The 16,343-nt window shown below is 46.2% G+C and overlaps 1 protein-coding gene across 1 annotated transcript in view; it reads right to left on the bottom strand.

Moving 5' to 3' along the window:
• Positions 1-16,343, bottom strand: part of PAPPA2 (pappalysin 2) — a 1,097,660-nt gene that overhangs the window by 261,214 nt on the left and 820,103 nt on the right. The window contains exon 15 of the mRNA XM_069641146.1: positions 6,427-6,604. Coding sequence (XP_069497247.1) covers positions 6,427-6,604 — 178 coding nt within the window. The remainder of the gene's footprint in view (positions 1-6,426; positions 6,605-16,343) is intronic.

Genomic DNA, 16,343 nt, shown 5'->3' with positions numbered 1-16,343 from the left:
TTCACTATTAAAAGGGGCACTTTCCAACCAGCTCTCCTCGACCTTCTTCATAATTTTCGATAGGTTGGGGACATCCGACCCTACTAACAACGGTTCAGGTAGAACGGGTATGACTGCCGCCCTTATCCCGAATTGTTCCCCAGCTACTTTTATCTTCACTTCTTTGGTAGGGTATTTTTTTATGTCCCCATGTACACATCTAATAGGTATCCCTTTGTTACAGTCGACCATTTTACCTACCAGATCGGAGGTGACCGCTGTTTGAAGACTTCCAGAGTCAATCATGGCCCTGGTTGGTTTGCCGTCGACTTCTGCTTCACAGGTGTACAGGTAAGGAGACCTCACCACTTGGTCATAGTCAGTATTACTGGCCTCTCTTGATACCTCAAACGTCCCCACATCCATGGGTTCTGGTTTGCTCTTCTTAGGGCATAGCCTCGCCAGGTGGCCCCAGTCACCACACTCGAAACACTGAGGTCCTCTTGATGGCATTGAGAGTTGTCTAGTTGCGGGGGAACCTTCGCTACTAGGTCTAGCTTTAACATTCTCCCATTCGGATTTCCTGAGCATGGAGTTCGGCCATCTCTGGCTACTCACGGGTCTTCCTGAAGAGGGCGGCGGGTTGGTGCCACCCCTTGAAACTGTTGGGTACATTAGCAGGCGCCCCTGCCCTGCCTTCTGATATGCCGAGGCTATATTAACTGCTTCTGTCAACGTGGGTTGGTGATGTTGTCTAACCCAACGTTGAACTGGCAAGGGAAGTGACTCCAAAAATTGTTCAAGTATAATTTTCTCAGCCATCTCCTGAGTAGTTGTCGTAACTGTTTGAAGCCACTTATCCCCCATTTCTTTCACACGATAGTACATCTGTCGTGGACTTTCCTCGGGAAGTAATTTTATTTCTCTAAACTTTAACCGGTAGGCTTCTTCGTCATGTCCCAACCTTTTTAGGACTACCCTCTTCATGTCAGCGTATCCGGTCGCTCCTGTAGGATTAGCGGCTTGGTAAGCGCTCTGCATTTCACCCGTCATCAAGGGGGCGATGTAATGGCACCACCTCTCCGGGCCCCACTGAGCATTCCGAGCTACCCGCTCGAAATTAACAAAAAAGTGAGCAGGGTCCTCACCCGGAGCATATTTCTGCAGGACCGAGGTCGGCACTTGTGGGTGATTCCTTAAGGTGTTAGCTTCTAAGAGTTGGGCCTGCTGTAGCTGTAGAGCCTGTTGAAAGGCTTGCCTATCTGCCTGAGCCTGCTGGCTTTGCATTTGTAACGCTTGTTGTAACAGGTGTTGGCCTTCACTTAGCGTCTTAATTAGGTCCTCCATGGCGCTCTCTTTAATCCCACCGCTGCCACCAAATGTCACTATGTGGGATTAAATGAGCACACACACGGTATGAGTTAAAACACAACTTTAATTTCTTCCTTGTCACAGTAACTCAACGAACTCCTCCTTGAGGGAAAAAGAAAAGGGTATTGGTAGCTGCCGTTTCTTGCCAGGGGCGTAGCGACTAGGTCCTGTGCTTCAGGGGTGACGATCAAAATGTCAATAGTCTTTGAATAGTTCCATTATTGCGGTGCCAAGCAATAACCACGTTGTTTTAGCTTGACTGATCCTCTTCCCGGGAATCTTGTTTATTTCTTTTTGGTTCATAAGGGATTCCTGACACAGTAAGACATACGCTGCCTGTTTTCCAGTTTTCCTTGACTTAGTCTATATGGGATTCGCACATCCGTTTAAGCCAATTACTGCTGGCAAACAAGCTTTCACTCTCCAAGCGGCTTTTCTCCACTCTAACAACGTTTCTTTTCACTAAGGGTTCTCCTCTCTCCCCCTTTCGTTTACTTAGACCAGCACGTTCAGTGTGCTGTCGGGACTTTCACCTGCTTACTTGTGTATCCGGACGGCAGCCGCTCGGCACTTCGCTCCTCTTTGAGACGGGCAGCTTTCCTCTATTTTCGTCTTACGGCCGCTCACAAACAGCTGTTGGGGCTCGACCGCAGACTCGCTGTTCATAGGCCTCCCGTTTCGCCGCTCCCACAGCCTTCTTTCATGGCTCCTCCTCTTTCTTTCTTGAGAGTCAGCTGATCGGCGGGAGTCTCAAGGTTGGAGACTCGTCCGCAGGCCCTCCTCGACTCTCTCAGCTCCGACTTCTCCCTCTGTTCGAAACTCCAACTGCCTCCTCTCCCAGTTGTTCGACCCGGAGTTCAACACTCATACGGCTGCATCCCTTCCTACTGACTTTCGACGTAGCTCTCCAGCTTCGTACGACGAACAAAAATTTAACTAGCTCAACGGCGCTTTATACGAACTAAATTAATGGGTTTTCTTTCCTTAATACGCCCATTCATACCGGACAGCGTCTTCCTCCGCCAGCTGGGCCGTCTCCTAGCAACCAACATACCGAGAGTTAGAAAAAGGGACCTACCTCAAATCACCTTTAGCCCTGTTTCCCTGGAAACTAGCAGATCGTCCCTCCCTCCTGCATCATCCCTTCCTATTCCCCACTTGCAAATCATTACACACGCTCATTCTAAAGTGCCCAATAAAACGTGCCAAAGGGCCAACTAGCTAAAAACTAGTAAAATTATTGAAACATATGTCCTATTCTTCTTTTAACCAGAGCATTGGCTAGTTTCGAAGAAGAGCACCAAGCCTTGTCTTCCTCAGGGCAAATAACTTGTGATTACTCTAAAAGACATATGACATTTTTGACCCATTTTAGATTTATGTAAAGACTTTCTGTTGTGCTCTTAGTGTATTTATGAATGTGCAGGACAGTAGGAAGTAAAAGGTACCTGAGCCGATGTGGATCCTCATGCATAATGGGGCTGTTATGCATCTTCTTGCATGGGCTGGGGCATGCATACATGCTTATAGAGGACGCAATAATACAAGGGAGAGTCATAAGAATCCAAGCTCTGGTGTCTCACGTAAAGGACATTGATTCTTCTACTACACAAGGTAAAAATATCTCAAGATACTTTGACAGCTCCCGTACTTCTTGGTCCTCGTAAAACCACCTGAGAGGTATTTATTGAATAATCCGTTGGAATGCTCAGTCATTGACAAATTGCAGAAGCCATGCTATGCAATCCCAGATCCGTTACTTTTGACTGACAGTGACATTGTGCCCATGTCTGATTAAGCATCTGCCTAACAGTGAGCTGCAGACACTCCACCAATCTGGCCCTAAGCTTACGTCTCCAACTTTCTGCATACGACTCATTACTCAAAACTCGCCTCAATTCTCATCTTTCTTGATCTATCGCCAGCCTTTCATGTGGTCAATCACTCCGCTCTCCTCCACATCATCTGTGAATTCAGCATCCAGAACCCGCTGAGGCCTGGATCACCTTTTACTTGTGTCAGTCCTCTTTCACTATGTCATGGAAGTTACGCACCTCCAAACGCACCCATCTCCCACTGGGAGTCCAGCAAAGCTCTGTGCTTAGACTGATAATCTTTACCCTCTATACCTCCTCACTTGCTCCAACCTTTGCTTCTCTTATCATTTGCACACAGCACTCTGATTTTCTTCTTCTTTCCCTCCCTTCTATCCACACAGTTTTAACTTCTCTCTGCTACCCTCCACTGAATGACAATTCAATGCCTCATTCTGAACTCCTCTAAAGATAACTACCTCCCGACATACAACCCCCTTTTCCCATATGTATTCCCCCTGAGCTCCTCACAAGTGCCACCAAGGCTCACAATGCGGGTGTTCTCTTTGACAGCAACCTCAAAGTCCACCATGTCATAACCTCAACCGTCATTGCAGCATGACTAAATTTGGGCATTAGGAAGATATGCTACCCACCTTGTATGTCACTCTGCCAAACCTCTCCTTGCTACTCTTGCCTCCTTCTGGGCCTTCGTATCTACTCTCAGGGCCTGTAACCTATGTTCCGAACTTTGCAACTCAAATCGGTATAACCTCACCCGCTTCGGTCCCACCTCTGACCACCTCCCCCACACTTGCCTGCATCACATACCTGTGGGAAAATAGAAAATTCAGCGCTGCCCAAGGGGGCACACCTATCAATTACGTAAGTGATGGGGGATGCAACAGGGACAAGGGAGGGGTGGTCACTCTGGGGGCGATGGCATCATTGACTGCTGCACCGTGTAACAATATGCACAAGTGCAACAGGAGATGTCCAAGGGGGAAAGTGGGAATGGGGGCACAGAGTGAGGAATAGTTCTAGGGGGAGGGGTATCGGGTAGAGGGGGTAGTGTTAGACGCTGTGAACCATACAACAGCCATTTATTAGCTAGGTCTCAGGTAAGTAAAACGCTTCTTTTGATAGATGTAGGACCCATGTACTGGGTGAACATGTATTTCTCGAGCTATCAGCCTCAGGTGGTGTGCTCGAGAAATGTGGCAAGCTGACGGTTCCCAGGAGAACATAGCTGCATTGGAATGGGACCAGTAGATACTTTTCAGGCCAGCGAGCTAGGCACCTGTGTGCTCTCTGGGAACTTGTAGGGAATTAGAAATTAGATGCAGTTAAATAAAATGCAACCACAGTGGGGTATGATGTTTCAAATCGCCCCTTGGCAGATGATCCTGGGAAGAGGGCTGTGGGGAGAGGGGGCGAGTGACAAGGAGCCAATCAGCGGGAGAGGTTTTTGGTACCCCTAGGGTGCAACAGTGTTTTGTGGCCTTGCTGATGTTTGTGGTGCACCTTATTGGTCACATAACATGTGAATGTCTCCCCTTTGCCAAGCTCAGATTGTTTTGTGTGTTCGATGGGGGCTGATCGATGGGGGCAGATGAATACAGTTCCAGTGGTCAGCACAATCACATAATGCTTTGGAATGTAATTGTAGGGCCGTTTGGGAAGGTTTGTGACCTCACAGTGGGTGATGTTGGACAATGGGGGCCTGGACGGCATGAACCAATTACATTTATTGAGAGAATTACAACCATTCATTGAATGCCTGGATATAGGGGACTGATGTTGTCCCACCAAACAGCTTTTGTATGGTGTTTCAAAATTGTTTCAAATATGTGTATGCAAATTATGTCATTTGTGTATATAAGTTTTGTCCACTGTGGGCGGCGTTGACAGCTCACTTTGTTCAGTTCAGTTCCACAGGACTGCTTGAACCGTGCTTTCCCAGCTGCATTCTCGGTCTAAACAAATTGCATTACTTCTTGCTTGGTGTGCACTCCTTTTTGGATTACTTTGGTGTTCCTGTCGTTACTTGGAGGACCCCTGACACATACCCCTCTTAAGATACATCCTCTTAGTCTTCAAATCTATCAGTGGCCTTCCACCCATTATGATTACTACTGTTTCGAGATACTCACTGCCTCAGACCCTCTGCTTCGCATTAGCTCTACTTACCCTCACAGTTCCCTATCCCCCCTGAGCTGCCTCTTTCTTCCACTCCCTCACCTGTCTTGCCTAGTACCGCTAGAACTCCCTCCTTCCTGACATCTGCACAAACCACCACCATTCTAGCTTTCCACTCAAACATCCCCTCCTTACCCCATGAGGGTGCACCTGCACTGACCCTTCCCACTGACCTCCCTCGTCTGTGTTCTTCCTGCTCTGAAATGGATTGAAATATAATCACATTCAGATTATCAAGCAGTCTGTTAAGTAATGTTCATGATGTAATTATACACAGTATATGTCCGGGCCCCATTTTAGTATTCCCACTTCTTCACCAACAGGCTGATGCCTCATCTACATTACACAACCATTGTAACGCTCCTAGAAACAGGATTTCCTTGCTTACTCTTGTACGGGGTAATGCAGCCCCGTCCGTGCAATTTTGTTGTTATGCACCATGAAGTGCAGTAAATAAATACAAAACGGGGCACACCTCAGTTTACGCTCATAATTTCAACTTCGTAGTGCAAATTCCCGTCATGTACACATTGATGGAAGGCATTTCCAATGGATTCCGAAGGCACGTGCTAAAAGCTGGCGGATTCCACTGCTTTTCCGCCAGCATGGCCGCGGCAAAGCATTCGTTATTGGCAGGCAGAGTGGATGTAGGTGGCTGGCACATACATTTCACTAGTCAATACTATATATTCACCAGCAGATAATCTTTCACAAATAATGGACTTTGGTGCAAATGCGCAGGTGTTGGACGCTTATTGCGGGAGGGGCGGATCTTATGCATATGCTCGGAGGATGAATAACGTGGCTCAACAGTAGATGGGTTTTTGGGAAGAGACGGACTGTGTTAGATGGTCAAGCATCATTGGTTATAATTCTGTTGAATGAACAATCAATCAGTTGGTTTTGCTTGTGGAGTTAAGACAATTTGCGGTTAGGTCAATTGTGGTTGCCATGAAAATAAATTATTCTGCGAGTAGGAGCATTACCCCATTTGAATGGCAGGATTGTAGAAATGGGAAAATGATGATGCCATTTCAGACACATGAGAAAAAAAAGCAGATACCTTGAAGTTTTGCTGGCTTGACACAGGAGAAGGAGCACGATTTCCCAAAGGTTGTGCCCTCGGCGCAGGAGAAGTCTGCATAGTAGACAAGGGATTGGTCGGGCTGTCCACAGTCAATCGGGTCACACGTCACTGATCTGTCCCACCTTCCAAGGGTACAGGTGAGTAAAGCTTCTCTCTGCATGGAAAGAGATAAAGGTCACATATTTCAAAGAAGCTGGGAATAAGGTGGTGGACTACAGCAACGCCTTCCTGGAGTATAACAAGGCTTCAGCTCTCGCCAGGGGCGGCATTAGAACTTGGGAGAACTTACTTCACCACTATCCCTTATACAAAAACATACTTCACCCTAGAGCCAGCAGCAAGCCCGCTTTACGCAAACGCTGAGGGATATGTATTCCTCTCCTCTGAGCCGGGTATAGAATCATGGGCTCCCACAAGGCCTCACCTCATCTCTCTTAAGAGATGGGCTCAGAGAGGAGTCCTGAAAACAACAAGTTCTGGGCTCTCAGCACTGGACCCTACATCTCTGCAGAGATGGGCTGTGCAAATGGGAGTCCCAGATTCCATCCTGGTCTCTCAATGTTTCCTCCCAACGGAACTGAGATTACACCCACTGCTCCTTACCACTGCCTCAGACTCTTTCAATCAGACCTCACCTCTCTCTGGAGCTGTCAAAGTATGCCACTTCACATTCCATTATGGGTTACATTGCAGTACCTTAGAGGTCTTTCAATCCACTGCTCCCTAGCTGGGCTCCTCCCTCTCTCAGATCTCTCCTCAATGTTACCCGTGTCAAACACATGTGTGCTTGCTCACCAGGAACTAGAATGCACAGCTTGGCTTTAGCTGTGACAGTCCCATAGTGCTTACTCTTCTAACCGACCCTTGCTCTTTTCCTCTCTCTGCTCTTCTTTCCAAGTCAGGATCCAGAACAGGGGCCTTCAATTCCCATGATCCCTCACCATTTACTATATTGGCTAGGGTTGAAGGGAGTTGTAGTTCAAAATATCTGGCAATCCAAAGGTTGGAGACAACTGATCTAGAATGCACACATTGGCTTTAGCTGTGACAGTTCAATGACCTTGACTCTTATACCTGACCCTTGCTCTTTTCCTCTTTCCTGTGTTCTTTCCAAGTTTGAATCTAGATTGCAGTCCTTGGGATTAGCCGTGACGGCTCTCTGACAGTTTTGCCACAAACCTTCCAACCTTTTCCTCTTCCTGTGCTTTGGAGTGATGCATATATTGCAGTGTAGTTATTTATAAAATACGTACATAAAATACAAAGAATATAATATGTTTTGGTCCACCCCTGAATGCCACAACCCCTAACCCCCTACACCTAATAGCAAATTGATGCACAGGTTGAGAAGTCTTGGTAGCCTAGGCTGGAAACTGGTTGAGTGAATGAGTGCAAGTGAAATATATCTCATTTAATGGCATGGTCTAGTAAAAAATGTTATTTAAAAAATAGATAGGCAACATAAAAAAAAATACTAGCATTCTCTTTTTTTAAACTTCCTATGTAAAATTTTGAGCTATTCAAGGTCAAAATTCGCAAAAGCAAGCACATGGGCGCATCCATTTTGTGAAATGGAGGCCCTCCTGTGCTGGCTTTTGCTTTTGCGGCACTAATGAAGGAAAAGCCAGCCAGCTGTAGTAAACAAAAGCTACCGCTGGGTGGCTTTCCCTTCATTAGTGCTGTACGCGGAGGACGTGGACCGGAGACCAGAGCAGGAAAGTTGCAGCTGAATCTCGGTAAGTGCTATTTATTTATTTTTTTTAAAATAAGCACTAGCTGCAGTTTTTTTTCTAAGTTTTCCGGGCTGGAGGAGCCCGGAAAACTTAGAAATAAAACTGCAGCTTTAAAAACATTGTATTTATGTTTGCGGTCGCTTTTGAAGCAACCGCAACATAAATACAACGTTATTGTGTTGGAAAACGCTGCGGTTTTTCTTTCCAAGTTTCTCAGGCTCCTCCGGCTCGGAGGAGCCTGAGAAACTCGGAAAGGAAAACCGCAGCGTTTTCCAACACAACCGCGTTGTGTTTCTGCCTGCTGTGGCTATCACTTTGGGTCTCCGGTGCTCCCAGGAGCACCGGAGACCCAAAGTGAAAGCCACAGCAGGCAGAAACACAACGCGGTTATGTTTACATGCCGCGTAGTGTTTCTACCTACAGCTTATTTCCCATTTGGGGCTCTCGGGCTCCCTGTGTGGAGCCCGAGAGACCCAAATGGGAAATGCTAAATCCTGCGTTGTTTCTGCCTAAATCTGCTTTCCCATTTGGGGCTCTCGGGCTCCCCGGGGAGCCCGAGAGCCCCAAATGGGAAAGCAGATTTAGGCAGAAACAACGCGGTTGTTTTCCGCAATGCCGTGTTGTTTTTTGCCTGAATCTGCTTTCCCATTTGGGGCTCTCGGGCTCCCCGAGCCGGAGGAGCCTGAGAAACTTGGAAAGAAAAACCGCAGCGTTTTCCAACACAATAACGTTGTATTTATGTTTGCGGTCGCTTCAAAAGCGACCGCAAACATAAATACAATGTTTTTAAAGCTGCGGTTTTATTTCTAAGTTTTCGGCTCCTTCAGCTGCAGCTTTCCTGCTCTGGTCTCCAGTCCCCGTCCTCCGCGTACAGCACTAATGAAGGGAAAGCCACCCAGCGGTAGCTTTTGTTTACTACAGCTGGCTGGCTTTTCCTTCATTAGTGCCGCAAAAGCAAAAGCCAGCACAGGAGGGCATCCATTTCACAAAATGGATGCGCCCATGTGCTTGCTTTTGTGAATTTTGAGCTTGAATAGCTCAACATTTTACATAGGAAGTTTTAAAAAAGAGAATGCTAGTATTTTTTTTTTATGTTGCCTATCTATTATTTAAATCAAATTTTTTACTAGACCATGCCTTTAAGGTAAAATAGCACTCAAGTCAGACCAAAGGTAGTGATTCTCAGGCAACTGATCTTTAGATACAGGCATGGGTAACAATGAGGCGTTGTGTCTACTTCTGTATCATAAAAAGATCTACTATAAGGTTTCTTTAGATGGACGGATGGTCTAGTGAGGTGGGGAAGCTTAGACTCTATGGAACCAAGTTCAAAGACATGTGCTAATATTGTAGAGCCCCAAGGAGCAACAGGGGATGGAGTAGAGGAAACCAGACAGCCTAGTGTGATCCTGGGGTTGTTTTCATAGCAATTGACCTCAAAGTGGATACGCTATTTGATAAAGCTATAGCGAAAGCAGGGGAATTAGTGCAGTCCAGGGGGAATGGGCAAAACCAACTGAAAAGGGGAGATTGTCTTAACACAGCAGGCAGTACTGGTTGGGCATCTCCTAAAGCACTGTGCACAGCTTGGAGACCACATCTCCAGAAAGACAGAAACTCTCCAAATATAGGCAACTAAAAGAGTGCACGATTAACACTACAAGTCCTACAACGAGAGGATCAAGACCTTAGGCATGGCTTCACTGGACACAAGGAGAGTTCACAGGCCTTTGAGAGAGATTTGCACATCAACAGTGTTAGAGGCTGCATTTAAGGAGGTGTAGGTTAAAGCTCATCAGGAAATCCAGAGGCCTGTGTGGACCTGGACCAATGTACTAGCACCCAAAGGGAGGGTACATGTACAGACAAGGCTGTGCTGGAAGGACAGTAAAGGGATAGAATGAAAATCTAACTATCCCTGCCTAAGTGTAAAGCCTCCTCTAGGTAACAGTGATGTGCCGCTTACAAACAGTGGATAGAAAAAGAGATAAACTAACCACTTCTAGGTAGGTAATGCTTTCAGCCTTGTTGGACCAATGCCACTCTCTTCCACTATGTGTGAGTGAAAATAGGAAGAGAAGTACTCAATGGTCACTTAAAAAGGTACACCTATGGTCAATTGGAGAAACATCTAGTGGGGTATCTGTAAGTTTATTAGCCACTAGATTGTCTGTCTGGCCATGGTGGACTCAGGTCTAAAAACGACACAAATACATTGACATACAATGTTCGACATAACAAACAACGAAGAAGACACCAGGTCCCATAATCCATCGTAGAATGATGTAGATATGACGGGTCATGGGTAGTTGGTAAAAAGGAATGCTCAAACTACAAGGTAGGCGTGATTTGTGCCTCTTGTAAGTAGCAACCACCGTCGACTGGTTTCTGTGGCATGTGTGTGAGTAAAGCCACTTTCATCAGGACAGTCTTCTACTCACATCAATTGGTACAGTCTGTTATGGGTAATTGAAAGACTGACCATATTGAGGGAGGAATGGTACAACAAGTAGGGAGTGTCAATACTTTACCCCCAAGTTGTAAGTGCCGTAAGGCTGGATCACATGGAGAGGGAACCTATGGGAAACAAAAAGGAAGTGTATGTAGCCGTATTCACCTCAGAGCTAATAACGTCAATTCAATTGAATGTGAATAACACATAATTGGATGTGAACCTCAATGACGGGCGGCTCAAAAATCCACCTACCCCAAAAAGAGGGGATGGCAACCCAGACTTAACAATAGGAACAAAAAACGGAAACCCCCGCGCTATGGACCTTCAGCAGTGGGAGCTCGGATGAGGACAACAGACCAAGCACATCTAGAGAACATGAGCGTAGCAATTCCCGCAACCGTGACCAATCAGGTGACAGAAGGGTGCAGTTCCAGGCCAGTTCTAACCAACGAGGACAAAACACCAACAGAAGGCCTTTTTTATACCGAGGCCAGAGAGGCAGAGGCCGAGGACAAGATCCGGGGTCCCCCTTAGTCACCAGGAGCAGGGAGCACCTCAACCACAGAATTATTAGTGATGAATCTTTCAACCTACATCCTCACTCCTATTGAAATTCAGATCCTACAAAAGGCCTTAGCTTTGTGCCTACAGTACCACATGACACGTTTCAAACCAGAATTGAGTTGGCGAAACTTATGAGAAACATCCGACTACGTCAACACTTTGGGATGTTGGACCAAGACCCGCTGACACCGACAGAGAAGGATGTGACTGGACTACATCCCAGATCCTCATACTACCCGCCCAATGTTTCGGCGGAGTCTATCACTTTTGGAAAAGCCATCACCAAGAAATTGGAGGAAATTGAGAAAGACAAGAAAACCAGCTTTCAAAATATCTCCAAAGTAGAACGAGATGCACTCCGCAACCTGAGCAATAACAAAGGAGTCACCATCAAACAGGCCGACAAGTGGGGAGCCATAGTCGTGATGGATAATACTGATTACGACTCTATGGTCTCGACCCTGCTTGAAAATGAGGAACACTACAAAGTGCTCACGGGAGACCCCGCAGAAACACTACGTGGGACTATCACCAACATTGTGGAAGAAGCAGCCTTCGAGGGTTATATTAGCACCAAAGAAGCCGCCTTCCTCACTCCTACATTTCCAAAACTACCGGTGTTCTACGCTTTGCCAAAAGTACATAAAGGCACATGCTCCCCCCCAGCCGCCCCTGGGACGGCCTATTGTGGCAGGGATAGAATCCATTCTGGAACCCCTCTCCGCCTTTGTAGATTTCTTTCTGCGACCAGAGATTCCAAAAATGCGATCGTATTTGAAGGATACAATGAGCATTCTTAACATGCTAAACAATGTCACCTTTGATTCCAATACTCAATTCTTGGTCACATTAGACATAGAAGCACTGTACACTAATATTCCGCAGACAGCTACCCTACAGATCGCAGAGAAAGTACTACGCAACCTGACTCCCCCATCTGAGATCCCTGTTGATTTCATTGTCCAATTGGCTGAATTGGCTTTAACTAAAAATGTCTTTTTGGTCATTGAAACATTCTACCAACAATGCTCCGGCACCGCTATGGGGGCCACATTTTCTCCGTCGTTGGCCAACCTGTACGTGGCTGATTTTGAAGAGACACACATTTACGTGAATGAGAACCCCTTTCGATCTAAGGTTTCTCTATGGACCAGATACATCGATTATGTGCTGGCCATATTCACAGGCACAGCACCAGAGTTTGTTGACTTTATGACTTGGTTAAACACAAGAAACAGGTATCTCAAGTTCACTCACTCCATATTAAAAGATACCATTCATTTTTTGGATGTTGAGATCTCTGCAATTGAAGGGAAGCTTGCCACTACCGTGTTCAGGAAACCCACGGACACAACTCACTGTTAGACTTCTCTAACTTCCACCCTAGGAGCCTCCGAGAAAACCTTCCCTTTGGCCAATTCCTGCGCTACAGACGTAATTGCTCTAGCATTCAGGAATATGACTCACAGGCTGAAGTGCTTACCGCTCACCTCTCAGAACGAGGGTATCCCAAGAGACTTATCAAAAATGCTAGGAAGTGCGCAAGGAATATCCCTCGTGAGATCACTTTGCAACAAAAGGTGCATCCGGCAGGTGTACAAACCATTACAGCAGTGTTTAGTTATTCTAATAAAATCAATCAGATTAAGAAGGAAATTGTGAAACTGTGGCCCATACTCAATGTTGGACCCGTGAGTTTACCTGTCCCGCGTTTTGCCATGAAAAAGAGGAGGAATGTTCGGGACACTCTAGTGCATTCATATGCACCCGCCCAGAAGTACGAGACCAATCCACTCTCTGGTACACTACCCAGCCATTGGGACATACTCCCTGTGGACAGTGCAATGTCTGCTCTTTGACTAAAAGAACCAAAACCCTTGACCTTGGTCTTCTCACTCTCTGTGGAGACAACATTATTTTACCAATTGCAACTCCTCTAACGTCATCTACCTGATTACGTGCCCATGAGAAAAGAAGTATATTGGCATGACCACCCGCCCAATTAAGAAACGCATCCAGGAGCATATGTCTTACTTACGTATTAGGCGTGAAAATGCTCCCATGGTGGAACATTTTTCTCGACACAATCACCATCCTAAGGATCTCCACTGGACGGTGATTGAGAAAGTCAAATGCCCCAGAAGAGGGGGCGATATGGCTAGCCTCTTACTTAAAAGAGAACAGAAATGGGTTTTTCGGCTCAAAACAGACTCAATTGGTCTGAATGAGGACACTCCATGGCACTCATTGGCCTTGATCACATGATCTATGTGTGACACCTTGTCATTTTGTAGTTTGATGTCAAAGGATTCTCTTTGATCCTTTGCTAGGCACCTGGTGGCTCCCAACATTGTCTCTCTTTACTTGATGCATCACGGGACCCATCTACGTCTCCCTGGTACTTTCTGACACACATACAACTACGAGATGGCACTCAGGCCGGTGTGTTAGCAGGACCCTCGTTCTCCCTCGAGAAATCTTCCCCTCCAGTCCGGCATGTCCTGCCTTAAGAGTGATTAGGTGCTGTTGCTAACTTCACCTCTGTCCCTTGGCAGTGCCTTACGACCTGTCCTCTAATTGTAATTGGTGACTGCATCTAGATAGCATAGCATGGCTCTATTGCAGCCTTGTAAATGTGGGTAGTCCTACATTGACTGCACTCCCTGTGCGACATCCACATGTATCTTTATGAGCAGTGTTCATTGTGACTTGTGCACCGAGGGCAGTACATGTAAAATCAATGTGTTCCCCACATTGTCTCATTAACACCACCCTTCACATACCGTGATGACAAAGGTTCCCCCACATCTGGACTAGAAGTTTCGCTTCCGGCATCACCAGGCATATTGTACACTACTGCCTGATCTCGCTGTGACAGCCGCGTTAGCCGGGCAGGACCGCCTGACTTCCGGTTCAGGCGCTATGCCTGACTTCTGGTTCAGGTGTTATGCCTGACTTCCGGTTCAGGCGTTATGCCTGACTTCTGGTCGCGGCGTGCCAGCTGCTCACGTGATCGACGTTCTGTCACATGAGCTGGCACTACTTCTTGAATGGAAATCGGCCACATCAGTCATACCATCCACGGTGAACGGCAGCGCGCGTACCTTCACATGCTCATTCTCCTGTGCAAGTAAGTGTCAACGGACCTTGCTGGTCCTTGCAGCTCATTATGGGCTGCTTATTTTATCTACCGTGGACGTCTTTTGGACGTATAATATACCGCAACATTAGCAGGCACTTCTGTCAGCTTTGTTAACCCTTTGCTAGCCTAACCGCTGGTGGCCCCATCTTGAGCACACATGTTTCTTTCTCCCCACAGAGAACCGGGGACTCGGATCCATGTGGCCCGCCTCTACGTGGGTACACCCATTTTTCCAGCTACGATTGCCTGAGCAGGGACCAATGTGAGGTATGTCTGAACACCAGACTATCTGTTATCTGCATTGTCACTTTTTGCCTACCAAACCCCTAGACCTCTTCTGTTTATTACTGTCTGGGGCTCTTAGTGACCTCCCTTCTCACTATTGTTCACTGTTGGACGGATGTAAAGTAGGTATTTGACATTGGGAGCACCTGATAGTAGGCCATATCTGATCCACCCATGTTCCCTTACACCATTTACTTTAGGATGGAGTATGCAGATATGGGCATCCATTCACAACCTGAAATAGGATGGTGACAAACTATGTGTCCCTTTTTTCCTAAATGGATATTAATACTAGTACTAGGAGTGTTCCCTATTTGAAAAACATCCAATTATGTGTTATTCACATTCAATTGAATTGACGTTATTAGCTCTGGGGTGAATATGGCTACATACACTTCCTTTTTGTTTCCCATAGGTTCCCTCTCCATGTGATCCAGCCTTACGGCACTTACAACTTGGGGGTAAAGTATTGACACTCCCTACTTGTTGTACCATTCCTCCCTCAATATGGTCAGTCTTTCAATTACCCATACCAGACTGTACCAACTGATGTGAGTAGAAGACTGTCCTGATGAAAGTGGCTTTACTCGCACACATGCCACAGAAACCGGTCGACAGTGGTTGCTACCTACAAGAGGCACAAATCACACCTACCTTGTAGTTTGAGCATTCCTTTTTACCAACTACCAATGACCCATCATATCTACACCATTCCACGACGGATTATGGGACTTGGTGTCTTCTTCATTGTTTATGTTGAACATTGTATGTCAATGTATTTGTGTCGTTTTTAGACCTGAGTCCACCATAGCCAGAAAGACAATCTAGTGACTAATAAACTTACAGATACCCCACTAGATGTTTCTCCAATTGACCATAGGTGAAACTTTTTAAGTGACCATTGAGTACTTCTCTTCCTATTTTCACTCACACATAGTGGAAGAGAGTGGCATAGGTCCAACAAGGCTGAAAGCATTACCTACCTAGAAGTGGATAGTTTATCTCTTTTTCTATCCACTGTTTGTAAGCGGCACAGCACCGTTACCTAGAGGAGGCTTCTGTCAGGCTGAGAGTTATCCTGTGTCCGCGGAAGCTGCTGAACCCCCGACAATCCCCCTGAAGTGTAATCCTCAGAACCCGATACTTCTCGGCTCTGTTAACTACACCCCAAAGGGAAAGGGGAAAGTGGATAACATAAGAAACACCAGGCTGGCGACGTTCTGACTAGCTGATGCGGAACCTGGTTCTTCTCTTTTAAGATCTTAGAGAAGATTGGGGTAATAGCTGATAAAATCTTTCTACCTTTCTTGTGGCATTGAAAGTCTTGAAAATAACAGCAACTCCTTTGATTATTGAACTCTTAAGAACCTTGGCTCTTGTCTTATAAACTGTTAAATGTTCCAGTTAAGAAGAATTAGATGAATCCTGTTTTTTCTTCTTAATAAATAGAGTTCATAGTCTCTTGAAGAACTTGCAAACTTTTCCAAGTCCGTTGAAACCTTTTCGCGCACACGCGCAAAAATTTACCTGTGCAAAACACGCGTTGAAGAAAACACGCGCCGGAGAAAAAACACATGCTGAGGAACACACGCGCTAAGAAAACACGCGCTAAAAAAGTCACGTAGCAGTCTTTTCTTACTCTCGCGTACATGCACTTTAAACACCCGCGCTATGAACACACGCGCTGTAGAAATCACGCAGCAGTCTTTTCTCA

Source organism: Ambystoma mexicanum, chromosome 1q, assembly GCF_040938575.1.
Source record: "Ambystoma mexicanum isolate Mex_15411 chromosome 1q, UKY_AmexF1_1, whole genome shotgun sequence".
Lineage (NCBI taxonomy): Eukaryota > Metazoa > Chordata > Amphibia > Caudata > Ambystomatidae > Ambystoma > Ambystoma mexicanum.
Note: the sequence above shows the minus strand (reverse complement) of the source record. Positions and strands in the feature narration are given on the sequence as shown.